General features: G+C 47.5%; 1 protein-coding gene across 3 annotated transcripts in view; it reads left to right on the forward strand.

Moving 5' to 3' along the window:
- Positions 1–25,853, forward strand: part of abcg4a (ATP-binding cassette, sub-family G (WHITE), member 4a) — a gene marked incomplete at both ends in the record, with an annotated part of 60,516 nt that overhangs the window by 15,655 nt on the left and 19,008 nt on the right. For all 3 annotated transcript variants that reach the window (XM_084178249.1, XM_084178250.1, XM_084178251.1), the window contains 3 exons: positions 20,850–20,967; positions 22,917–23,049; positions 23,451–23,501. In XM_084178249.1, coding sequence (XP_084034375.1) covers positions 20,850–20,967; positions 22,917–23,049; positions 23,451–23,501 — 302 coding nt within the window. The remainder of the gene's footprint in view (positions 1–20,849; positions 20,968–22,916; positions 23,050–23,450; positions 23,502–25,853) is intronic.

Below are 25,853 nucleotides of genomic sequence, written 5' to 3' on the forward strand. Positions count from 1 at the left end.
TTCATGTGGAGGGCATATACCTCCAATGGGAGTTTACGGATGACGTAACGTCAGTGCGGGCATGGAGTGTGTGTGTGAGTCATTTGAAGCTGAGGAGCGGGGGTGGATGGAGTTCTGAACAGAACAGAGCCCAGAGTGGGCCCTGTCATGCAGCTCCCCCTCCCTGCAGGTGTCTGGGGCTCTACCTTCTGTTATTTGCTGTTATCTGGTCCACACACATACATGCATACACGCACACACACCTGGTAATTTCTACACTCCTCACGTCCCACAACGACTCTGCTTCATTCACAAGGCCTGTGAAATTTCAGTTTTTAGGTAACCACTGGCACTAAATAATCTAGACATATTGAGTATGGTTACATGCACACAATAATACGATTATTTTGGATAGTCAGATTAATATAATAGTTTGTTTAAAACATTTAAATGCTTTGCAAGAAGAACGATTTCCCTAATAATCCTGTTTACAGTATATGGACACATCTAAAATCAGACTTGCTCAGACTGAAGACTGTGTGATGCACTTTGATCTCCTGTGCTGTCCCACAGAGAGACGGAAAGTTCCAGACTACCCTGAGCACATAGCCACATCAGAGCAGTGTAAGGGAGGCTGAGGAAGGGTGCATCTGTGCCCATGCGTGTGTCTGTGTCTCTGTCCCTGTCCCTCTCTGCGTGAGTGGCCAACAGTGTTACCGTATGTGACATAAACAATATGGAGGAAGTCATTTCATCTCAGCAGACAATGTGAGGGCGAATAACCACATCATCAGTATGCGACATCAGCAACACAGGGATGGATTATCAGTATGCTCCACCCGCAGCAGTAGGTTAGATCATCAGTATGCGCCACACGCAGAGGCAGAGCTATTTCTCTGACAGGTCGCTCCCCTGGCTGTGGTGTATCCGATGGATGTAATACACTGCGGGGGAGGAGGGGGAAGAGGTGGAGGAGGGGTGAGGATGGGGGTGGCAGCCATTAGACATCAGGAGTAATGGGCTGGGGATGGAGAAGGGTGTGTATGTGGTGAAGGTGACCTGTAATATTGCCAGGGGGTTTCAGTCACAGTCAGACTTTTTTTTTGTTAACCTTTATTTAACCAGGTAAGCCAGTTGAGAACAAGTTCTCATTTACAACAGCGACCTGGCCAAGATAAAGCAAAGCAGTGCGATAAAAACAACAACAACACAGAGTTACATATGGGATAAACAAAACGTACAGTCAAAAACGCAATAGAAAATCTATATACAGTGTGTGCAAATGTAGTAAGTTATGGAGGTAAGGCAATAAATAGGCCATAGTGCAAAATAATTACAATTTAGTATTAACACTGGAGTGATAGATGTGCAGAAGATGATGTGCAAATAGAGATACTGGGGTGCAAATGAGCAAAATAAATAACAATATGGGGATGAGGTAGTTGGGTGGACTAATTACAGATGGGTTGTGTACAGGTGCAGTGATCAGTAAACTGCTCTGACAACTGATGCTTAAAGTTAGTGAGGGAGATAAGAGTCTCCAGCTTCAGAGATTTTTGCAGTTCGTTCCAGTCATTGGCAGCAGAGAACTGGAAGGAATGGCGGCCAAAGGAGGTGTTGGCTTTGGGGATGACCGGTGAGATATACCTGCTGGAGCGCATACTACGGGTGGGTGTTGCTATGGTGACCAATGAGCTAAGATAAGGCAGAGATTTGCCTAGCAGTGATTTATAGATGGCCTGGAGCCAGTGGGTTTGGCGACGAATATGTAGTGAGGACCAGCCAACAAGAGCGTACAGGTCACAGTGGTGGGTAGTCAAGGATCGGTAGGATAGTCAGTTTTACGAGGGCATGTTTGGCAGCATGAGTGAAGGAGGCTTTGTTGCGAAATAGGAAGCTGATTCTAGATGTAACTTTGGATTGGAGATGCTTAATGTGAGTCTGGAAGGAGAGTTTACGGTCTAACACAGTGCCATCCGTTTTGTCTCCAAAGCCCCATACACTACCCACCACTGTGACCTGTACGCTCTTGTTGGCTGGTCCTCACTACATGTTTGTCGTCAAACCCACTGGCTCCAGGCCATCTATAAATCACTGCTAGGCAAATCCCCGCCTTATCTTAGCTCATTGGTCACCATAGCAGCACCCACCCGTAGTCTGCGCTCCAGCAGGTATATCTCACTGGTCATTCCCAAAGCCAACACCTCCTTTGGCCGCCATTCCTTCCAGTTCTCTGCTGCCAATGACTGGAACGAATTGCAAAAATCTCTGAAGCTGGAGACACTTATCTCCCTCACTAACTTTAAGCATCAGTTGTCAGAGCACCTTACCGATCACTGCACCTGTACACAGCCCATCTGAAATTAGCCCACCCAACTACCTCATCCCTATATTGTTATTTATTTTGCTCTTTTGCACCCCAGTATCTCTATTTGCACATCATCTCTTGCACATCTAGCATTCCAGTGTTAATACTATTGTAATTATTCTGCACTATAGCCTATTTATTGCCTTACCTCCATAACTTGCTACATTTGCACACACTGTATATATATTTTCTGTTGTATTTCTGACTTTATGTTTTTTTTACCCCATATGTAACTCTGTGTTGTTTTTATTGCACTACTTTGCTTTATCTTGGCCAGGTCGCAGTTGTAAATGAGAACCTGTTCTCAACTGGCTTACCTGGTTAAATAAAGGTGAAAAAAAAAAAAAAAAAAAAAAAAAAAACCCAGACACCTAGGTATTTGTAGTTGTCCACACATTCTAAGTCAGACCCGCCGAGAGTAGTGATTCTAGTCGGGCGGGCGGGTGCAAGCAGCGTTCGATTGAAGAGCATGCATTTAGTTTTACTAGCGTTTAAGAGCAGTTGGAGGCTACGGAAGGAGTGTTGTATGGCATTGAAGCTCGTTTGGAGGTTTGTTAACACAGTATCCAATGAAGGGCCAGATGTATACAAAATGGTGTATCTGAGAGCCACCAGCAGCAAGAGCGACATCACTGATATACACAGAGAATAGAGTCGGCCCGAGAATTGAACCCTGTGGCACCCCCACAGAGACTGCCAGAGGTCTAGACAACAGGCCCTCCGATTTGAGACATTGAACTCTATCTGAGAAGTAGTTGGTGAACCAGGCGAGGCAGTCATTTGAGAAACCAAGGCTATTTAGTCTGCCAATAAGAATGCGGTGATTGACAGAGTCGAAAGCCTTGGCCAGGTTGATGGAGACGGCTGCACAGTACAATACACAGTCTTTTTTTCGATCAAGGTTATAATATATGTGAACTGAATAACCTATTCGGCTTCTACAGTGACGGAAAAATGTATTTGATCCCCTGCTGATTTTGTACGTTTTCCCACTGACAAAGACATGATCAGTCTATAATTCTAACGGGAAGTTTATTTGAACAGTGAGAGAAAGAATAACAAAACAAAAAATCCAGAAAAACGCATGTCAAAAATGTTTGAAATGTATTTGCATTTTAATGAGGGAAATAAGTATTTGACCCCTCTAAAAAACATGACTTAGTACTTGGGGCAAAACCCTTGTTGGCAATCACAGATCTTCTCCAAGTCATTAAGGTTTCGAGACTGACGTTTGGCAACTCAAACCTTCAGCTCCCTCCACAGATTTTCTATGGGATTAAGGTCTGGAGTCTGGCTAGGCCACTCCAGGACCTTAATGTGCTTCTTCTTGAGCCACTCCTTTGTTGCCTTGGCCGTGTGTTTTGGGTCATTGTCACGCTGGAATACCCATCCACGACCCATTTCAATGCCCTGGCTGAGGAAAGGAGGTTCTCACCCAAGATTTGACGGTACATGGCCCTGTCCATCATCCCTTTGATGTGGTGAAGTTGTCCTGTCCCCTTAGCAAAAAAACACCCCCAAAGCATAATGTTTCCACCTACATTTTTGACGGTGGGGATGGTGTTCTTGGGGTCATAGACAGCATTCCTCCGCCTCCAAACACGGCGAGTTGAGTTGATGCCAAAGAGCTCAATTTTGGTCTCATCTGACCACAACACTTTCATCCAGTTCTCCTCTGAATCATTCAGATGTTCATTGGCAAACTTCAGACGGGCCTGTATATGTGCTTTCTTGAGCAGGGGGACCTTGCGGGTGCTGCAGGATTTCAGTCCTTCACGGCGTAGTGTGTTACCAATTGTTTTCTTGGTGACTATGGTCCCAGCTGCCTTGAGATCATTGACAAGATCCTCCCGTGTAGTTCTGGGCTGATTCCTCACCGTTCTCATGATCATTGCAACTCCACGAGGTGAGATCTTGCATGGAGCCCCAGGCTGAGGAAGATTGACAGTTCTTTTGTGTTTCTTCCATTTGTGAATAATTGCACCAACTGTTGTCACCTTCTCACCAAGCTGCTTGGCAATGGTCTTGTAGCCCAGTCCAGCCTTGTGTAGGTCTACAATCTTGTCCCTGACATCCTTGGAGAGCTCTTTGGTCTTGGCCGTGGTGGAGAGTTTGGAATCTGATTGATTGATTGCTTCTGTGGACAGGTGTCTTTTATATAGGTAACAAGCTGAGATTAGGAGCACTCCCTTTAAGAGTGTGCTCCTAAACTCAGCTCGTTACCTGTATAAAAGATACCTGGGAGCCAGAAATCTATCTGATTGATAGGGGGTCAAATACTTATTTCCCTCATTAAAATGCAAATAAATTTATAACATTTTTGACATGCATTTTTCTGGATTTTTTTGTTGTTATTCTGCCTCTCACTGTTCAAATAAACCTACCATTAAAATTATAGACTGATCATGTCTTTGTCAGTGGGCAAACGTACAAAATCAGCAGGGGATCAAATACTTTTTTCCCTCACTGTATATGAGAGACACAGCTTCTCCATACAATACTGGGATACAATACTGTATTAAAAGACACTAGTAGGACCAGCGGCTGGCATTCAGTTGATATTGTAGTTGACAGAGTGTACTGATGTATACTGTATATAGTGTACAGATGAATCGTTGATTATGAACTGCACTTTTTCTACCTATATGTATTGCCTTCGGAAAGTATTCAGACACCTTCACTTTTTCCACATTTTGTTTTGTTACAGCCTTATTCTAAAATGGATTAATGTAACGTTGACACAGGGAGTCAGGAAGCAAGTGCAGTTAGCGAGTTTAATATTAATGTCACGGTTTCGGCCGAGGCGGCTCCTCCTCCTTGTTCGGGCAGGTTTCGCCGGTCGTCGTCTCCGGAGTTCTAGCTGCCACCGCTCTATGTTTCTTGTTTGTTTGGTTTTGTCTGTTAGTCACACCTGTTTTGTGTTAGGTCTCATTTAGCACCCTATTTAGTTTCCTTGTTGTTAGGTTAGTGTTGTGTGTAATTGTTCGTGTCGTGGTTGCGCTACCCGTGTCGGTACGCTATTTTCCTTAGCTTCCTCCTTGTTGTGTGAGGAGAGATTTACGCACCTGTGTGTGCGCTTGCATTTACGCCTGTGTGCGTCTTTTTGCCTCCGGGCTGTTTTGGATTATTTTTGTGCTCAGTAAAGTCTTGTTGGACTTACCCTCTGCTGCCTGCGCCTGATTCTACACCACACCTATACACAGCACCGTGACAGAATTACACACCTCAATATGGAATCAGCAGGAGCACCCGTCGACACCATGGAGGAGCGTCTCCTTGAACAAGAGCACCGGATCAACCGTATCGGGCACGCCTTGGAGGGCGTCATGGACACCCTTCGTCGATGGGAGACCAGCGGGGTTCCCACAGCCCCACCTATCGCACCATCACCTTCACCACCGGACAGCCAGCCCGTCCATCGACCGGAACCCAGTGGGATTCGGCTCTCGCTCCCGAGGGCGTACGACGGCACCGCTGCCGGGTGTCAGGGGTCCCTCCTACAAGTGGAGCTCTACATTGCCACCATACACCCGGCGCCCTCGGGATACGAGAGCGTTTCCGCCCTCATCTCCTGTCTCACCGGCAAGGCGTTGGAGTGGGCCAACGCCGAATGGAGGGGAATAGACGCCGCCACAGTCACCTATGCGGAGTTCTCCCGTCGCTTCCGTGCGGTCTTCGACCATCCACCAGAGGGGAGAGCGGCGGGGGAACGTCTATTCCACCTCCGACAGGGGATGAGGAGCGCTCAGGCGTTTGCGCTGGAGTTCCGGACTCTAGCGGCTGATGCGGGGTGGAATGAGAGGGCCCTCATAGACCACTTCAGATGTAGCCTTCGGGAGGACGTCCGCAGGGAGTTAGCCTGCAGGGACACTACACTAACATTTGACCAGCTGGTGGACATGGCCATTCGACTGGACAACCTGCTGGCGACCCGCGGACGTCCCAGGTGGGGGCCCCCCATTCCACCCTCCAGCGCCTCCGAGCAGTGTCCGATGGAGCTTGGAGGTGCTGGCGCTAGAGGGAGAAGAGGTAGGAGCCCGAGGGGGGCAGTCTCCTGCACCAAGTGTGGGCGCGGAGGGCACACCGCGGCTAGGTGCTGGGGAGGGTCCCCTGGTGAGGGAGAGAGCAGGTCATACAGTGGGGAGTCGATTCAGGCGCTAGTCGATTCAGGCGCAGTCGATTCAGGCGCAGCTGGGAATTTTGTAGACCGGAGATTCTGTGTTAAGTTAGGGATTCCCCTCCTTCCAGTCGAAAAACCCTTTCCTGTACATGCCCTAGATAGTCGTCCGTTAGGATCTGGGTTGATTGGGGAGGTCACAGCGCCACTTAGGATGATGACGCAGGGGGGTCATGAGGAGACGATTCAACTCTATCTTATCGACTCTCCTGCGTATCCGGTGGTACTGGGGCTTCCCTGGTTGATGACCCATGATCCTACTATTTCGTGGCGAGAGAAAGCTCTTAAAGGGTGGTCTGCTCAGTGTGAGGGGTTATGTCTGGGTGTTTCCGTAGGGGCGACCTCGGTGGAGAGTCCGAACCAGATGCCAGCACTGCACATTCCTCCTGAGTATGAGGATCTGGCGCTCGTGTTCAGTAAGACCAGAGCGGCACAGTTGCCACCTCATAGACAAGGGGATTGTGCGATAGACCTCCAGACAGGAGCAGCGCTTCCGCGGAGCCATGTGTATCCTTTGTCACAGGAGGAGAAAAGGGCAATGGAGACTTACATTGCCGAGTCTCTGAGACAGGGATACATATGGGCCTCCACTTCTCCCGCGTCCTCGAGCTTCTTTTTTGTGAAGAAAAAGGATGGAGGTTTGCGTCCGTGTATTGATTACCGCGGTCTCAATCAGGTGACGGTGAAGTACAGCTATCCACTTCCTCTGATTGGGACCATGACGGAGTCCTTACACGGGGCAAGGTTCTTCACAAAATTGGATCTCAGGAGCGCATATAACTTGGTGCGCATTAGGGAGGGCGATGAGTGGAAGACAGCATTTAGTACTACATCCGGCCATTACGAGTATCTCGTCATGCCATATGGGTTAATGAATGCTCCATCAGTCTTCCAATCGTTTGTAGACGAACTTTTCCGGGACATGCAGGCACAGGGAGTAGTGGTGTACATAGATGATATTCTTGTGTACAGTGCTACTCGGGCCGAGCATGTAGCCCTGGTGCGCAGGGTATTGAGGAGACTGTTGGAGCATGACCTGTATGTCAAAGCTGAGAAATGTCTGTTCTTCCAGGAGTCAGTTTCCTTTTTGGGTTACCAGTTGTCTGCGTCAGGGGTGAGAATGGAGGTGGACCGAGTGTCCGCCGTGCGTAATTGGCAAACCCCAACTACGGTTAAAGAGGTGCAGCGGCTCTTGGGTTTTGCGAATTACTACCGGAGGTTTATCCGGGGTTTTGGACAAGTGGCAGCTCCCATAACGTCTCTTCTGAAGGGGGGTCCGGTGCGCTTGCAGTGGTCAGCTGAGGCGGACAGGGCCTTTGGGAGACTGAAGGACCTGTTTACCTCGGCCCCGGTGTTGGCGCACCCGGATCCCACTTTACCCTTCCAAGTTGAGGTGGACGCGTCTGAGGCCGGTATCGGGGCAGTTCTTTCTCAACGATCCGGTACACCACCTAAGCTCCGCCCCTGTGCTTTTTATTCTAAGAAGCTCAGTCCGGCGGAGCGGAATTATGACGTAGGGGACAGGGAGCTGTTAGCCGTAGTACAGGCCCTAAAGGTGTGGAGGCATTGGCTTGAGGGGGCTCAGCACCCTTTCCTCATTCTGACCGACCATCGTAACCTGGAATACATTCGGGCAGCTAGGAGACTGAATCCTCGCCAGGCTCGATGGACTATGTTTCTCGCCCGGTTTGTGTTCAAGATCACTTACATCCCTGGGTCCCAGAACGGGAAGGCAGATGCTCTGTCCCGTCGGTATGACACGGAGGAGAGGTGCGTGGAGTCCATTCCCATACTACCGGAGTCTTGTCTGGTGGCACCGGTGGTGTGGGAGGTCGATGCGGAGATCGAGCGGGCGTTACGCACCGAGCCTAGTCCTCCACAGTGTCCGGTGGGTCGGGTGTACGTCCCGCTCGAGGTCCGGGATCGGCTGATTTATTGGGCTCACACGTCCCCCTCCTCGGGACATCCGGGTATTGGCCGGACGGTGCACTGCCTTAGTACGAAGTACTGGTGGCCAACGTTAGCCAGGGATGTGAGGGTTTATGTCTCCTCCTGCTCAGTGTGTGCCCAGTGTAAGGCGCCCAGACACTTGCCCAGGGGTAAATTACAGCCCCTGCCCGTTCCACAACGACCCTGGTCTCACCTCTCGGTGGATTTTGTTACCGATCTTCCCTCCTCACAGGGGAATACCACCATCCTGGTCGTTGTGGATCGGTTCTCGAAGGCCTGTCGTCTCCTTCCCATGCCGGGTCTTCCTACGGCCCTACAGACCGCTGAGGCTCTATTTACTCACGTCTTCCGGCATTACGGGGTGCCCGAGGATATAGTGTCCGATCGAGGCCCCCAGTTTACCTCCAGAGTCTGGAGAGCATTTATGGAACGTTTGGGGGTCTCGGTGAGCCTTACCTCGGGTTACCACCCGGAGAGTAATGGGCAGGTTGAACGAGTCAACCAGGATGTGGGTAGGTTTCTGAGGTCATATTGTCAGGGCCGGCCGGAGGAGTGGGCGAGATATGTGCCCTGGGCCGAGATGGCACAGAACTCTCTCCGCCACTCCTCCACCCAACTAACCCCTTTTCAGTGTGTATTAGGGTACCAGCCGGTTCTGGCACCATGGCATGAGAGCCAGATCGAGGCCCCCGCTGTGGATGAGTGGGTGCGGCGCTCGGAGGAGACGTGGGACGCTGCACACGTCCATCTGCAGCGTGCCATACGTCGACAGAAGACGAGCGCCGACCTACACCGCAGTGAGGGGCCAGGGTACGCACCTGGAGATCGAGTCTGGCTCTCAACCAGAAACCTGCCCCTCCGCCTGCCCTGCCGGAAGCTGGGTCGGCGGTTTGTGGGGCCTTTTAAAGTCCTGAGGAGATTGAACGAGGTGAGTTACAGGTTAGAACTACCTATTGATTACAAGAATATTAACCCCTCGTTCCATGTGTCTCTCCTCAGGCCGGTGGTAGCTGGTCCACTCCAGGACTTTGAGATTGAGGAGACTCCTCCGCCCCCGTTGGACATCGAGGGGGCTCCGGCGTACACGGTTCGGACCATCCTGGATTCGAGACGCCGGATGGGGGGTCTCCAATATCTCGTGGAGTGGGAGGGGTACGGTCCGGAGGAGCGGTGCTGGGTGCCAAGGAGGGACATTCTGGATCCGTCCCTGATGACCGAATTCCATCGTGGTCATCCTACGCGCCCTGCGCCGCGTCCCCCTGGTCATCCCCGAGGCCGGAGGCGGCGCGCGGCTGGAGCCGCGCGTCAAGGGGGGGGGTACTGTCACGGTTTCGGCCGAGGCGGCTCCTCCTCCTTGTTCGGGCAGGTTTCGCCGGTCGTCGTCTCCGGAGTTCTAGCTGCCACCGCTCTATGTTTCTTGTTTGTTTGGTTTTGTCTGTTAGTCACACCTGTTTTGTGTTAGGTCTCATTTAGCACCCTATTTAGTTTCCTTGTTGTTAGGTTAGTGTTGTGTGTAATTGTTCGTGTCGTGGTTGCGCTACCCGTGTCGGTACGCTATTTTCCTTAGCTTCCTCCTTGTTGTGTGAGGAGAGATTTACGCACCTGTGTGTGCGCTTGCATTTACGCCTGTGTGCGTCTTTTTGCCTCCGGGCTGTTTTGGATTATTTTTGTGCTCAGTAAAGTCTTGTTGGACTTACCCTCTGCTGCCTGCGCCTGATTCTACACCACACCTATACACAGCACCGTGACAATTAACAAACATAGAACGATACAAAACAAGAGAAACGTCTGACAAGGAAACATAACCAATACTGCCTGATAACTGATAACAAAAGAGTGCTACAGTTGAAGTCGGAAGTTTACATACACTTAGGCTGAAGTCATTAAAACTCGCTTTTCAACCACAAGTTGGTTAGGACATCTACTTTGTGCATGACACAAGTAATTTTTCCAACAATTGTTTACAGACAGATTATTTCACTTATATTTCACTGTATCACAATTCCAGTGGGTCAGAAGTTTACAAACACTAAGTTGACTGTGCCTTTAAACAACTTGGAAAATTCCAGAAAATGATGTCATGGCTTTAGAAGCTTCTCATAGGCTAATTGACATCATTTGAGTCCATTGGAGGTGTACCTGTGGATGTATTTCATGGCCTACCTTCAAACTCAGTGCCTCTTTGCTTGACATCATGGGAAAATCTAAAGAAATTCAGCCAAGACCTCAGAAAATAAATTGTAGACCTCCACAAGTCTGGTTCATCCATGGGAGCAATTTCCAAACGCCTGAAGGTACTACATTCATCTGTACAAACAACAGTACGCAAGTATAAACACCATGGGACCACGCAGCCATCATACCACTCAGGAAGGAGACGCGTTCTGTCTCCTAGAGATGAACGTACTTTGGTGCGAAAAGTGCAAATCAATCCCAGAACAACAGCAAAGGACCTTGTGAAGATGCTGGAGGAAACAGGTACAAAAGTATCTATATCCACAGTAAAACGAGTCCTATATCGACATAACCTGTTAAGGCCGCTCAGCAAGGAAGAAGCCACTGCTCCAAAACCTCCATAAAAAAGCCAGACTACAGTTTGCAACTGCACATGGTGACAAAGATCGTACTTTTTGGAGAGATGTCCTCTGGTCTGATTAAACAAATATAGAACTGTTTAGCCATATTGACCATCGTTATATTTGGAGGAAAAAGGGGATAACTTGCAAGCCGAAGAACACCATCCCAACCGTGAAGCACGGGGGTGGCAGCATCATGCTGTGGGGGTGCTTCGCTGCAAGAGGGACTAGTGCACTTCACAAAATAGTTTTTTCATGAGGAGGAAAATTATGTGGATATATTGAAGCAACATCTCAAGACATCAGTCAGGAAGTTAAAGCTTGGTCGCAAATTGGTCTTGCAAATGGACAATGACCCCAAGCATACTTCCATAGTTGTGGCAAAATGGCTTAAGGACAACAAAGTCAAGGTATTGGAATGGCCATCACAAAGCCCTGACCTCAATCCTATAGAAAATGTGTGGGCAGAACTGAAAAAGCGTGTGCGAGCAAGGAGGCCTACAAACCTGACTCAGTTACACCAGCTCTGTCAGGAGGAATGGGCCAAAATTCACCCAACTTAATGTGGGAAGCTTGTGTAAGGCTACCCAAAATATTTGACCCAAGTTAAACAATTTAAAGGCAATGCTACCAAATACTAATTGAGTGTATGTAAACTTCTGACCCACTGGGAATGTGATGAAATAAATAAAAGCTGAAATAAATAATTCTCTCTACTATTATTCTGACATTTCACATTCTTAAAATAAAGTGGTGATCCTAACTGACCTAAAATAGGGAATTTTATTAGGATTAAATGTCAGGAATTGTGAAAAACTGAGTTTAAAGGTATTTGGCTAAGGTGTATGTAAACCTTCGACTTCAACTGTATATAAAGGGTAAGTAATGAGGGAGTAATGAAGTCCAGGTGTGACTGATGATGAGACGCAGGTGTGCGTAAAAATGGGTTGCCAGGACCGGTGGTTTGTAGACCGGCGACGTTGAGCGCTGGAGAGGGGAGCAGGAGTAGACGTGACAGTACCCCCCCCCCCGATGCGCAGCTCAAGCTGCAGGACGACGGCGGACAGGAGGACCGCCCCAAGGGCAAGGAGCGGGCCGGTCCGGACGGCAAAGATGGAATTCTCAGATGATGTTGGGATCTAGAATGTCGTCCACCGGAACCCAGCACCGCTCCTCTGGACCGTACCCCTCCCAGTCCACCACGATGTCGGGAGTCCAGGAGTGATCTGACAGCATAGGCGGGGCTCCCCTCGATGTCCAAGTGAGGCGGAAGGGTGTCGTTGTGGACGGCATCAGCCAGGGGAGCAGGAACCACCGGCCTGAGGAGGGAAACATGAAAAGATGGTGAGATCCGTTAGTTAGTGGGTAGTTGTAATCTGTAACTTAACTCGTTGACTCTCCGGAGGACCTTGAACGGCCCCACAAACCAGGGACTCAGCTTCTTACAGGGCAGGCAGAGCGGGAGGTTCCTGGTGGAGAGCCAGCCGCGATCACCAGGATAGGAAATGGGAGCCTCACTGTGTTGGCGTCCGCCTTCTCTTTCTGACGGCGGACGGTGCGCTGGAGTCTCATGTTGGCATAGTTCCATACCTCTTCTGTGCGCCTCAACCACTCGTCCACCACAGGAGCTTCGGTCTGGCTTGGAGTCCACGGAGCCAGGGCCGGCTGATAACCCAGAACACACAGGAAGGGAATCAGCCCGGTGGAGGAGTGTCGCAATTAATTCTTGGCGTATTCAGCCCAAGGAAGGAATCGGGCCCACTCCCCCTGCTGGTCCTGGCAGTGACTCCTCAGAAACCTCCCCAGCTCCTGGTTCATCCTCTCCACCTGCCTGTTAGATTGAGGCCTGTACCCGGAAGTGAGGCTGACTGTGACCCCCCAGCTTCTCCATGAAAACCTTCCATTCACGTGATGTGAATTGGGGGCCACGATCGGAGACGATATCCTCCGGAAGGCCATAGTGCCGGAAGACCTGCTGGAACAGTGCCTCAGCAACCTGAAGAGCGGTAGGGAGACCAGAGAGAGGGATGAAACGGCATGATTTTGAGAATCTGTCCACAATCACCAAAATGGTGGTGAAACCATCAGAGGAGGGGAGATCAGTGACAAAATCAATGGACAGATGAGACCAGGGACGCTGAGGCACGGGAAGGGGAAGGAGTTTTCCTGCTGGAGCGTGCCGGAGAGATTTAGATTGCGTACATACTGAACATGAGTTGACATAGTGTGCAACATCCTGCGCCAAAGTGGGCCACCAGTATTTCTCAGAAAGGGATTGAGATGTGATTATGATGTTGAAAATTGTCCTAATCCTCGTTAAAAGAATCAAAGGACTTCCAAAGTTTTTGTAGAATTAAGATAGACTTTAGTACACAAGCAATAGAGCCGAGATGGTCTGCAGAGCAAGTAACTTTCCACCTCTCAGCTCTCAGTTTATATACAGTTTCATCCTTCCTCATATTACACACCTTTTTAGGTTAATCCCTCCTTGTTTAGTTCCTCCACCATTGTTTCCAAGTTTTCACACCTTGACCGCTCCGCCCACTTCCTTATTTTATAATAGTGGTGCAATCTGACTTATTTTCCTTCTATTCAACCTGTTTTATGAAACAATGGTGGCGGGACCAAGCCCTGTCATATAAAAAATAACAGAGCCATTTCCTGGTTCTGTTCTAAACCTTTGATTGATTCTTAAACATAGTATGGACATTTTCTTTTAAACATATCATGTCCATTTTCTGAGCCTCAATCAATTCTCAGAAGTTGTAGGTCAATTTCCTGAGCCATTTCCTGGCTTTGTTTCAGGACTCTATCTTTTGCACCCTGTCCGGCCTCTATCTTTTGCACCCTGCTTGGCTATGTCATGTTGTGGTTAACTGTGCATTGTCAGCTTGTCATGTTGTGATTAACTGTTCTCAACTGAAAAATTAACTATGCTCAACTGAAAAATCTCCAATAATACCTGGGTGTCCAGGGGCGAGGGATGTGTGTGCCCAGGTCAGCAACCGATCTCTGACCCCCATGGGGACGTAGATGCGCTCCGGAGGGCAAGCGGCAGGAGCGGGTTCCCTCTCCAGAGCCTGGTGGATATCCACATGCACGTCCCAAAACACGGGACCAACAATACGGGAGGACCGATTGATGTGCTGTCGGACACTCACAGGGCCCTCCACCGACATGGAACCACAGGGTGCGGGAAAGCAGGTCCTCCGACATCCTGGTGCCCAGGCGGTAATCCTCCTCTCTGACCAGGAGATGGTGGGATTATGGAGTTGGAGCCACGGGAGGCCAAGGATGACTTTGTGCATGGGTGCGGAGGTGATGAGGAAGGGAAGGCTTTCCTGGTGCTTGGGTCCCACGGTGAGGGTGAGAGGAGCTGTGACGTGCGTAATAGTGCCGGATCCCAATGGTTGCATATCCAATGCTTGGACCGGAAACGGAGAGGAGAGCGGGTATGAGGTGATGTGCAGGGAGGAGGCAAGGGCCTGGTCAATAAAATTCACCACGGCACCGGAATCCTCTAGAGCTGTAGAAACAGATGAGGGACAGCCAGCTAGTGAAATCGATATCAATACAAAAAAAGGTTTGGCGGAAAGTGATGCAGTACTCACGCCTAACCCAGGAGACGGATGATCACGGGGCCGTTTCTCTGCTCTCGACATACCGGACACCGTTGAAGCTGGTGTTCAGCCGTGGGGAGGCGTGTGGCCTCTACCTCCATGGGTTCAGGCTCTGACTCAGAACGGTCAACGAAGGAGGGAGAGAGGCGATGGGGGTGCCGACGCTCCCGAAGAAGGTTATCCAGACGGATGGCCATCGCGATGAGTGTGTCTAAGGTTAGATTGTCTTCTTATCACGCCAACTCCGTCTGGACCTCTTCGCACAATCCTCTTCTGAATAGGGTGCAGAGCGCCGGCTCATTCCATCCGCTGGATGCTGCCACTGTCTGAAAGGTGAGCGCGTACTCTGCCGTGGTCTGGCCATCCTGCTGTAGTTGGAGTAGGCGCTCACCCCGCTCTCTGCCCTCCGGTGGATGGTCGAAGAACCCCCTGAACAGAGCCATGAACCCCTCATAGGAACCAAGCTCCTCCTCTCCTCTCTCACAGACGGCCGTAGCCCACTCCAACGCCCGTCCGGTCAGCAGTAACCGTGGTAACTTTGGACCGCTCCGTGGTGGGGGCTCCCATCTGATGAGTGAAATAGAGGGAGCACTGGAGTAGGAAGTCATGGCATTTAGAGGGAGACCCGTCATATTTGTCCGGGAGGGACAAACGGGCATCGCTGACCTGGGCAGACTGTTGGATGGGCTGGGGTGCTGGCTCGCTGGGTCGACTTGTCCTCCGCTTGTTGCAGGTGACGCCCCTCGTGAAATGTCGAGACGTTGAAGAACGCGGAGGACCTCATCCATAGCCGTCCCCAGTTGTGCCAGCTGGTCGTGGTGTTGGCAAAGTGGGTGTCCCTGTTCACTGACCATCTGGGAAATGTCCTGATTAACAGCTGCTTCAATTTGGTGAGGCAGTATTCAGCAACATCGATGCAGGGAGTGAGGAAGCAGGTGCAGTTAGTGAGTTTAATATTAAAGAACATAGATGGATACAAAACAAGAGAAATGTCTGACAAGGAAACATAACCAATACTGCCTGATAACTGATAACAAAAGAGTGCTATATCAAGGGTAAGTAATCAGGGAGTAATGAAGTCCAGGTGTGACTGATGATGAGACGCTGGTGTGCGTAAAGATGTGTTGCCAGGACCGGTGGTTAGTAGACCGGCGACGTCGAGCGCCGGAGAAGGGGAGCGGGAGTAGACGTGACAATTAAATGCCTTTTTTCCCTTATCAATCTACACAAAATACCCCATAATAAAAAAGCAAAAACTTGGTTTTAGAAATGTTAGCAAATGTATTAAAAATAAAAAACAGTAATACGTTATTTATTCAGACCATTTGCTATGAGACCCGGAATTGAGCTCAGGTGCATCCTGTTTCCATTGATCATCCTTGAGATGTTTCTACAACTTGATTGGAGTCCACCTGTGGTAAATTCAATTGATTGGACATGATTTGGAAAGGCATATAAGTTCCACAGTTGACAGTGCATGTCAGAGCAAAAACCAAGCCATGAGGTTGAAGGAATTGTCCGTAGAGCTCCGATGCATGATTGTGTTGAGGCACAGATCTGGGGAAGGGTACCAACAATTTTCTGCAGCATTGAAGGTACCCAAGAACACAGTGGCCTCCATCATTCTTAAATGGAAGAAGTTTGGAACCAACAAGACTCTTCCTAGAGCTGGCCGCCCGGCCAAACTGAGCAATCAGGGGAGAAGGGCCTTGGTCAGGGAGGTGACCAAGAACCCGATGGCCACTCTGACAGAGCTCCAGAGTTCCTCTGTGGAGATGGGAGAACCTTCCAGAAGGACAACCATCTCTGCAGCACTCCACCAATCAGGCATTTATGGTAGAGTGGCCAGACGGAAGCCACTCTTCAGTAAAAGGCACGTGACAGCCCGCTTGGAGTTTACCAAAAGGCACCTAAAGACTCTCAGATCATGAGAAACAAGATTATCTGGTCTTTTGAAACCTAGATTGAACTCTTTGGACTGAATGCCAAGTGTCACATCTGGAGGAAGCAGGCACCGCTCATCACCTGGCCAATACCATCCCTATGGTGAAGCATGGTGGTGGCAGCATCATGCTGTGGATATGTTTTTCAGCGGCAGGGACTTGGAGACTAGTCAGGTTCGAGGGAAAGATGACCGGAGCAAAGTACAGAGAGATCCTTGATGAAAACCTGCTCCAGAGCGCTCAGGACGCGCTCTGAATGTCTCTGAATGTCCTTGAGTGGCCCAGCTAGAGCCCGAACTTGAACCCGATCTAACATCTCTGGAGAGACCTGAAAATAGCTGTGCAGCGACGCTCCCCATCCAACCTGACAGAGAGGATCTGCAGAGAAGAACGGGAGAAACTGCCAAAATACAGGTGTGCCAAGCTTGTAGCGTCATACCCAAGAAGACTCGAGGCTGTAATTGCTGCCAAAGGTGCTTCAACAAAGTACTGAGTAAATGGTCTGAATACTTATGTAAATGTGATATTTCCTGTTTTTGCTTTGTCATTATGGGGTATTGTGTGTAGATTGATGAGGGGAAAAAAACGATTTAATCCATTTTAGAATAAGGCTGTAACGTAACAAAATGTGGAAAAAGTCAAGGGGTCTGAATACCTTCCGAATACACTGTATGTCTTTGTCTATGCTTGATTATGTGTGTGTGTGCGTGTCCACACAGAGAGAGCGAGAGAGAGAATGAGAGGCAGGTGAGAGAGGCAGGATAGAGATAAAGGAGAGAGAGAGCGAGAGAGAGAGGCAGAAGAGAGAGAGTCAGGAGAGCGTTCAGTAAAGAACACTGGGCCGCAGCCTCAGACTCACTCTAAACTAACTGTCTATTAGGCCAGTGAGTAGGGGGTCAGCCGGATCGCAATGACTTGATAGGGCACTGTTAGCGCTCAGTTGGTGTCATGATAAGTGGATGTATCGTATCGCATTGCCAGACATACTGTATTCTCACATCAGCGGCTGGAGACGAGTCTAGTGGATGTGTTGAGTTGCACCACCCCACCCCACCCCACCATTTTGCCCTAAGAACAGCCTCAATACAAGGTGTCGAAAACATTCCACAGGGATGCTGGCCCATGTTGACTCCAATGCTTCCCACAGTTGTGTCAAGTTGGCTGGATGTCCTTTGGGCAGTGGACCATTCTTGATAGACACGGTTTACTGTTGAGTGTGAAAAACCGAGCAGCGTTGCACTTTTTGACACAAACCGGTGCACCTTTTTCAGTACCATACCCCGTTCAAAGGCACTTCGATTTTTTGTCTTGCCCATTCACCCTCTGAATGGCACACATACACAATCCATGTCTCAATTGTCTCAAGGCTTAAAAATCCTTATTTAACTCATCTACACTGACTGAAATGGATTTAATAAATGACAATAATAAAGGATCATAGCTTTCACCTAGATTAATTTGGTCAGTCTATGTCATGGAAAGAGCAGGTGTTCTTAAGCTACTTGGGTCAGGGTCTGATCACTACTTTTCCATCAGAGCAAGGCATGCACATTGCATCTATGCCAGTGAAATGTGCTGATACAGTGGGGGAAAAAAGTATTTAGTCAGCCATCAATTGTGCAAGTTCTCCCACTTAAAAAGATGAGAGAGGCCTGTAATTTTCATCATAGGTACACGTCAACTATGACAGACAAATTGAGATTTTTTTTCTCCAGAAAATCACATTGTAGGATTTTTTATGAATTTATTTGCAAATTATGGTGGAAAATAAGTATTTGGTCACCTACAAACAAGCAAGATTTCTGGCTCTCACGGACCTGTAACTTCTTCTTTAAGAGGCTCCTCTGTCCTCCACTCGTTACCTGTATTAATGGCACCTGTTTGAACTTGTTATCAGTATAAAAGACACCTGTCCACAACCTCAAACAGTCACACTCCAAACTCCACTATGGCCAAGACCAAAGAGCTGTCAAAGGACACCAGAAACAAAATTGTAGACCTGCACCAGGCTGGGAAGACTGAATCTGCAATAGGTAAGCAGCTTGGTTTGAAGAAATCAACTGTGGGAGCAATTATTAGGAAATGGAAGACATACAAGACCACTGATAATCTCCCTCGATCTGGGGCTCCACGCAAGATCTCACCCTGTGGGGTCAAAATGATCACAAGAACGGTGAGCAAAAATCCCAGAACCACACGGGGGGACCTAGTGAATGACCTGCAGAGAGCTGGGACCAAAGTAACAAAGCCTACCATCAGTAACACACTACGCCGCCAGGGACTTAAATCCTGCAGTGCCAGACGTGTCCCCCTGCTTAAGCCAGTACATGTCCAGGCCCGTCTGAAGTTTGCTAGAGTGCATTTGGATGATCCAGAAGAGGATTGGGAGAATGTCATATGGTCAGATGAAACCAAAATATAACTTTTTGGTAAAAACTCAACTCGTCGTGTTTGGAGGACAAAGAATGCTGAGTTGCATCCAAATAACACCATACCTACTGTGAAGCATGGGGGTGGAAACATCTTGCTTTGGGGCTGTTTTTCTGCAAAGGGACCAGGACGACTGATCCGTGTAAAGGAAAGAATGAATGGGGCCATGAATCGTGAGATTTTGAGTGAAAACCTCCTTCCATCAGCAAGGGTATTGAAGATGAAACGTGGCTGGGTCTTTCAGCATGACAATGATCCCAAACACACCGCCCGGGCAACGAAGGAGTGGCTTCGTAAGAAGCATTTCAAGGTCCTGGAGTGGCCTAGCCAGTCTCCAGATCTCAACCCCATAGAAAATCTTTGGAGGGAGTTAAGTCCGTGTTGCCCAGCGACAGCCCCAAAACATCACTGCTCTAGAGGAGATCTGCATGGAGGAATGGGCCAAAATACCACCAACAGTGTGTGAAAACCTTGTGAAGACTTACAGAAAACATTTGACCTGTGTCATTGCCAACAAAGGGTATATAACAAAGTATTGAGAAACTTTTGTTATTGACCAAATACTTATTGTCCACCATAATTTGCAAATAAATTCATAAAAAATCCTACAATGTGATTTTCTGGATTTTTTTTCCTCATTTTGTCTGTCATAGTTGACGTGTACCTATGATGAAAATTACAGGCCTCTCTCATCTTTTTAAGTGGGAGAACTTGCACAAGACAGGAAGCAAACCAAAAAGTGGAGCAAAACAGAAACAGCAAAGATCAGATAAAGGATTGTTTGTCTAGAAACCAAATAAGGAGAGCCAACTAAAGGTGTTTACCCTCCACATCGCTCATGACAACAGGAGCACTGGGCCAGCCACTCTTAAATAGCACCTGGGACAGCACAGGTAAAACACCTTCCCACTAACGAGATGACAAACCAGCGCAGGTGTAACACAAACGAGGTGACATCAATCGGTGCGCCCCACGTGCTAACGTGGTAAGTCCATCCTCTAAATATAAATGGAAAAACCAAAGCCTGTAACAGTGACCAATGATATGTGAACAAGCACTCTGTACATTGTATTTTGTTGTGTTTTTATAATAGATGCTGAGTGTATGAGAGGGCTCCACAATGCTGTATAGACTGTGGATTGTTATCAGACAGACAGCCATACCTTGTGTACTACTGTTGTAATGCTCTCTGAATGTATGTTGCTAGTGAGAGAGCTCCAGAACGCTGTATAGACAGTGAAACTGACAGACAGCAATATACCTGCTTTAATGCACTCTGTGGCACTGTTGGCCAAAGCTCTGGAGATGGAATATTCCTCGCCCTTTATTGATCCATCTATCTATCCCCCCTTTCAATCTCCCTGTCTGTTCCAGTCTTAATCCTGATGTCTCATCTCATACCTCTCCCTATTGGTTTAATTCACCCCCTGTTTCATTCCCTTTCATTTCTATCCCTTTATCCCTTTTAAATCTCACTGTTTCCATCCTCCCTCTCCCTCTTAATCTTTCACTTGTTTATCATCTGATCATCTCTCTTTTATTAAACCCCATGCCCCCAGGTGTGTATGAACCTTCCTAGTCCACAGACGCTGAGACACGATAGTTTGGGACGCACAGCCCGAACATGCACCTTCCCAAAATTCTCAACCAACGCGTTTCCTTGTACGCGTCCTCTATTCATTTGAATGTGTTGACAGTTGAAGAAATAGCTTGTGCAGCGCTGAGAATTCGAAAAGTATGAAAACCAATGGTCCAATATTCTAGAACATTGATGTTGTTTACTGAATGTTGTGTTTCCCGTCCCAGGTTACAAGGCCCTGTTAAAGTGTCTGTCAGGAAGGTTCTGTAGCAGGGAGCTCATCGGCATCATGGGGCCGTCAGGGGCCGGGAAGTCCACTCTGATGAACATCCTGGCTGGGTACAGGTGAGACATGGGGCAGAATGGGCTGGGTCCAGGTGAGACATGGGGGAGGATTTTTATTTGGATTTCATGTAATGGACATACACAAAATAGTCCAAATTGGTGACGTGAAATGAAAAAAATAACTGGTTTCAAAAAATTCGAACAAATAAATAACGGAAAGAGGTGCGCGTGCATATCTATTCACCCCCTTTGCTATGAAGCCCCTAAATAAGATCTGGTGCAACCAATTACCTTCAGAAGTCACATAATTAGTTAAATAAAGTCCACCTGTGTGCAATCTAAGTGTCACATGATCTCAGTATATATACACCTGTTCTGAAAGGCCCCAGAGTCTGCAACACCACCAAGCAAGGGGCACCACCAAGCAAGCGGCACCATGAAGACCAAGGAGCTCTCTAAACAGGTCAGGGACAAAGTTGTGGAGAAGTACAGATCAGGGTTGGGTTCTAAAAAAATATTCAAAACTTTGAACATCCCACGGAGCACCATGAAATACATTATTAAAAAATGGAAAGAATATGGCACCACAACAAATATGACACTCTTATCCAGATCGACTTTACAGTTAGTGAGTGCATACATTTTTATTTTTATTTTTTCATACTGGCCCCCCGTGGGTGTCTGTCTGTGTCTGTGTGTCTTTGCAGCAGGGACTCTCAACGTCCCTATTGGTACGCTGCCAGAAGGACACACTCCACAGAGCGATGTTGATAAATGGAGAAGGACTCTGCATGATCCGAGACCCTAGTGACGGAAGAAGGTTCACAGCTAAAAGGGAGGCAACAAAGAGACCAAAGGGAACCCTGAAGGAGCTGCAAAGCTCCACAGTGGAGATTGGAGTATCTGTCCATAGGACCACTTTAAGCCGTACACTCCATAGAGCTGGGCTTTACGGAAGAGTGGCCAGATAAAGGCTGTTGCTTAAAGAAAAAAATAAGCAAACACATTTGGTGTTAGCCAAAAGGCATGTGGGAGACTCCCCAAACATATGGAAGAAGGTACTCTGGTCAGATGAGACTAAAATTGAGCTTTTTGACCATCAAGGAAAACGCTATATCTGGCGCAAACCCAACACCTCTCATCACCCGAGAACACCGTCCCCACAGTGAAGCATGGTGGTGGCAGCATCATGCTGTGGGGATGTTTTTCATCGGCAGGGACTGGGAAACTGGTCAGAATTGAAGGACTGATGGATGGCGCTAAATAAAGGGGAATTCTTGAGGGAAACCTGTTTCAGTCTTCCATAGATTTGAGACTGGGACGGAGGTTCACCTTCCAGCAGGACATAGACCCTAAGCATACTGCTAAAGCAACACACGAGTGGTTTAAGGGGAAACGTTTAAATGTCTTAGAATGGCCTAGTCAAAGCCCAGACCTCAATCCAATTGAGAATCTGTGGTATGACTTAAAGATTGCTGTACACCAGTGGAACCCATCCAACTTGAAGGAGCTGGAGCAGTTTTGCCTTGAAGAATGGGCAAAAATCCCAGTGACTAGATGTGCGAAGCTTATAGAGACATACCCCAAGAGACTTGTAGCTTTAATTGCTGCAAAAGGTGGCTGTACAAAGTATTGACTTTGGGGGGGTGAGTAGTTAAGCATGCTCAAGTTTTCTGTTTTTTTGTCTTATTTCTTGTTTTTTTCACCCCCAAATATATTTTGCATCTTCAAAGTGGTAGGCATGTTGTGTAAATCAAATGATACAAACCCCCCAAAAATCAATTTTAATTCCAGGTTGTAAGGCAACAAAATAGGAAAAATGCCAAGGGGGGTGAATACTTTCATAGCAGTCCTACGCTACAGTCCTGAAATAGTAAACCATGGACTTTATCTGATCTGAGAAAGTGGCCAAGATGTAGGAAGACTGTATTGAATAAAAAAGTCTCTGCACACTTAGATCAGATGCAAGTTTCAGTCATTTACTGTGTGTTTCTGTGTTTGTGTAACAGAGAGACGGGGATGAAGGGTCAGATCCTGGTGAACGGGCGGCCGAGGGATTTGCGTAGCTTCAGGAAGATGTCATGTTACATCATGCAGGACGATATGCTTCTGCCAAACCTCACCACGCGGGAGGCCATGATGGTGAGGTCACCTTGCTGTTAGACATGCTGATGGTGAAGTCACCTTAGAGATGTAGGCCATGATGGTGAGGTCATAGTTAGTCATGCTGCTGCCACACCTCATCACACAGGAGGCCATGATGGTTTTGTCACCCTTCTGTTAGCCATGTAGGCCATGATGGTGAGATCACCTCAGATATGTAGGCTATGATGATGAGGTCACAGTTAAACATGCTGCTGCCATGCCGCACCACGTGGGAGGCCATGATGGTGAGGTAACCTTATATTACTTCCATGTAGCATGGGAGACCATGATGGTGAGGTCACTGTTAGACGCATGGATAATGTTGTTGGATAAGGTGGTTGGCATGGACCTCACCCTTCTAGGGTCCATTTTCTCATGTTATGTCTCTCTTATATTAGGTGGCTGCCAATCTGAAGATGAAAGAGAGCATGCAAGTGAAAAAGGAATTGGTGAGTTTGACTTAATATACTGTAGTTTGGTAATATTTGATATATATGATATTATAAACACCTCACATCAAATCAAAAACAATTTTATTTGTCACATGCGCCGAATACAACAGGTGTAGACCTTACTGTGAAATGCTTACTTACTTTGTGACCGACCGGCTCGATTTGGTCTTATGTAGCAACATTTGAAATTGTGTTTTTTTTACATTGGATAAAAGTAGAAGCTAGAAAATGGTATATCATACACTACAGTTGAGGAACAATGGGAAAGTAATTCTGCTTTGAAAATTGATCAATTTGTAACCTCACTTTTAAGAAAATGGCCCTTGAATGTTTTGGTACCCACTGGAGAGCTCTTCTTTGTCTATACCCATTCAGCATCGTTCACACCCTTATAAGCTTTAGCCCCACCCATCTCTTTAAGGATTCACATGTGAGGCTATGTACTAAACAACCAAAGATTTCAAGACTAAAGGCTGGTTTATTCTATGGGTGTGTCCGTAAATTTAATCTGGAGTGCCAGAGTGTGCTCTGGGCGTTCGTAAACTCAGAGCGTTGTCAGATTGGCCGTTCGTAAATTGAGAGCGTTTTGCTCTCGGAGCGCACACTGGATGCTCTGGCCGAAAAGTAGGGTTGAGCAGAGCGTTCTGACCTAACAACAGCAGTCAAGCATTCAAGCTAACTGGCTAACGTTGGCTTGCTAGCTAGCTACTTTCAGACACAAATGAGAGAACAGCTCACTCTGACCATTTTACTCACCCTAGCAGAGCTGGTTAGGCTGTTTTGATGTTATCCAGAGCATTGGTGACTGCAACTCTGCTGCTGGCAACAATTTAAGTATGCTTTTCTTGCCAACGTTTACTGACACCGGCCATATTCAATGGGTGTTGAGCGTTCGTAATTTTGTCAGTTATTCTGCGTTCTGGCACACTCAGACGAGAGTGCTCTGAAATCGGAGTAGATAGCCAGAGCTAATTTACCAGCTACGTCTATCGACAGTTGTCGCAGTGACATCATAAACATTCTATTTGATTAGTTACTTGCATAGTGGAGTCTTTTGTTTAGACATGTAGATAGCTAAACAATGAACCATTATCCCAACTCATAACTTTACTACCCTGCATGAATCTGCAGGTAGCTAACCAACCAGGTTCAATGTTAGCTAGCTAACATTAAGCTATAACTAGCAATGAAAATGGCTCTGAGATACGAATAATATTACTACACAGATCATACATATAACGTTAGCTAGCTAGCCAGCCAGCTAACATTAGCAAGCTAGCTACCAGTTCACTTTAACTTGAAATGTAAACAACTTTTTGACAAAATTAGAAACGTGTAATATCTGAAAATGTAGCTAGCTAGACTTTCTTACCCGTATACATGGATGGACACTTCTCCCTCTCTGTCACGGATGCCATGGTTGCCCTTAGTTTGAAGATGTAATCTGGAGCCTTCTGTGTGTTCCCTTTTCGACTCCGTCTGCATATTTGCAATCAAACGGCAGAATTTTCTCCATCTCCTTAGCTATCATACTCTAATTCCACTGACTTCAGAATTCGGTCCTCCAGAATGTGGAGAGCAACACTTATGCAGTTCTCCAAAAAAGCTGCGTTAGAAAGGATTACCTACACATACTGACCAGATCATATTATAGACAGAAGCGTGCTACATGGCAGACCAATCCGATCTCATCTCTCGGCATGTCCAGCCCACTCATTATCTCAGCCAACCATGGCTAGCGGGAAGGTTGCTATCTTTTCCCATGGCTAAACCAATTTATTCGTATTTACAGATGGCATACAAGTTTGTTATTACGGCACATGAAAGTTCACGTTTCAGAAGGCATTTCTGCGAAAAAACGCATTTTGATTTTTTAAAAATAGTTTACCTTCAAATGGCGCTACTGTGAAGTAGTGACGCGCGACATACACCTAGTTTCCTGAAATGAGTCACATTTGAAAATTAAATGTATTAGCATCTCAGTTTAAAGCACCCAACATTAGCATACCAATGGTGAAAGTTCTAAGACTGTTTTGTGAGAAACAAAGCAATTACTTTTTATAGCACACACACCTATACATTCAGATGGACTTAGCCATATACACCAAGCATAGGAAAACAAACTATTCTTTGTGTCTTACAGGAGCCATTACATTTAGTCTAGCTCTCTGTATACATCAAAGGAAGCAGATTCACAAAAGTAACCTGTATAGCCATCACAAATGGATATAGAAATTATTGAGTTGCAAAGGAAGAAATTATTAACACATCATCGTCAAATAATCAACATCCAACGTTTTAGGAGAAAGCTTGAAATCTACCCTATGCTGAAAGTAGAATCTAGAATGT

The sequence above is a fragment of the Coregonus lavaretus genome (genome assembly GCF_964263955.1).
Source record: "Coregonus lavaretus genome assembly, chromosome: 15".
Lineage (NCBI taxonomy): Eukaryota > Metazoa > Chordata > Actinopteri > Salmoniformes > Salmonidae > Coregonus > Coregonus lavaretus.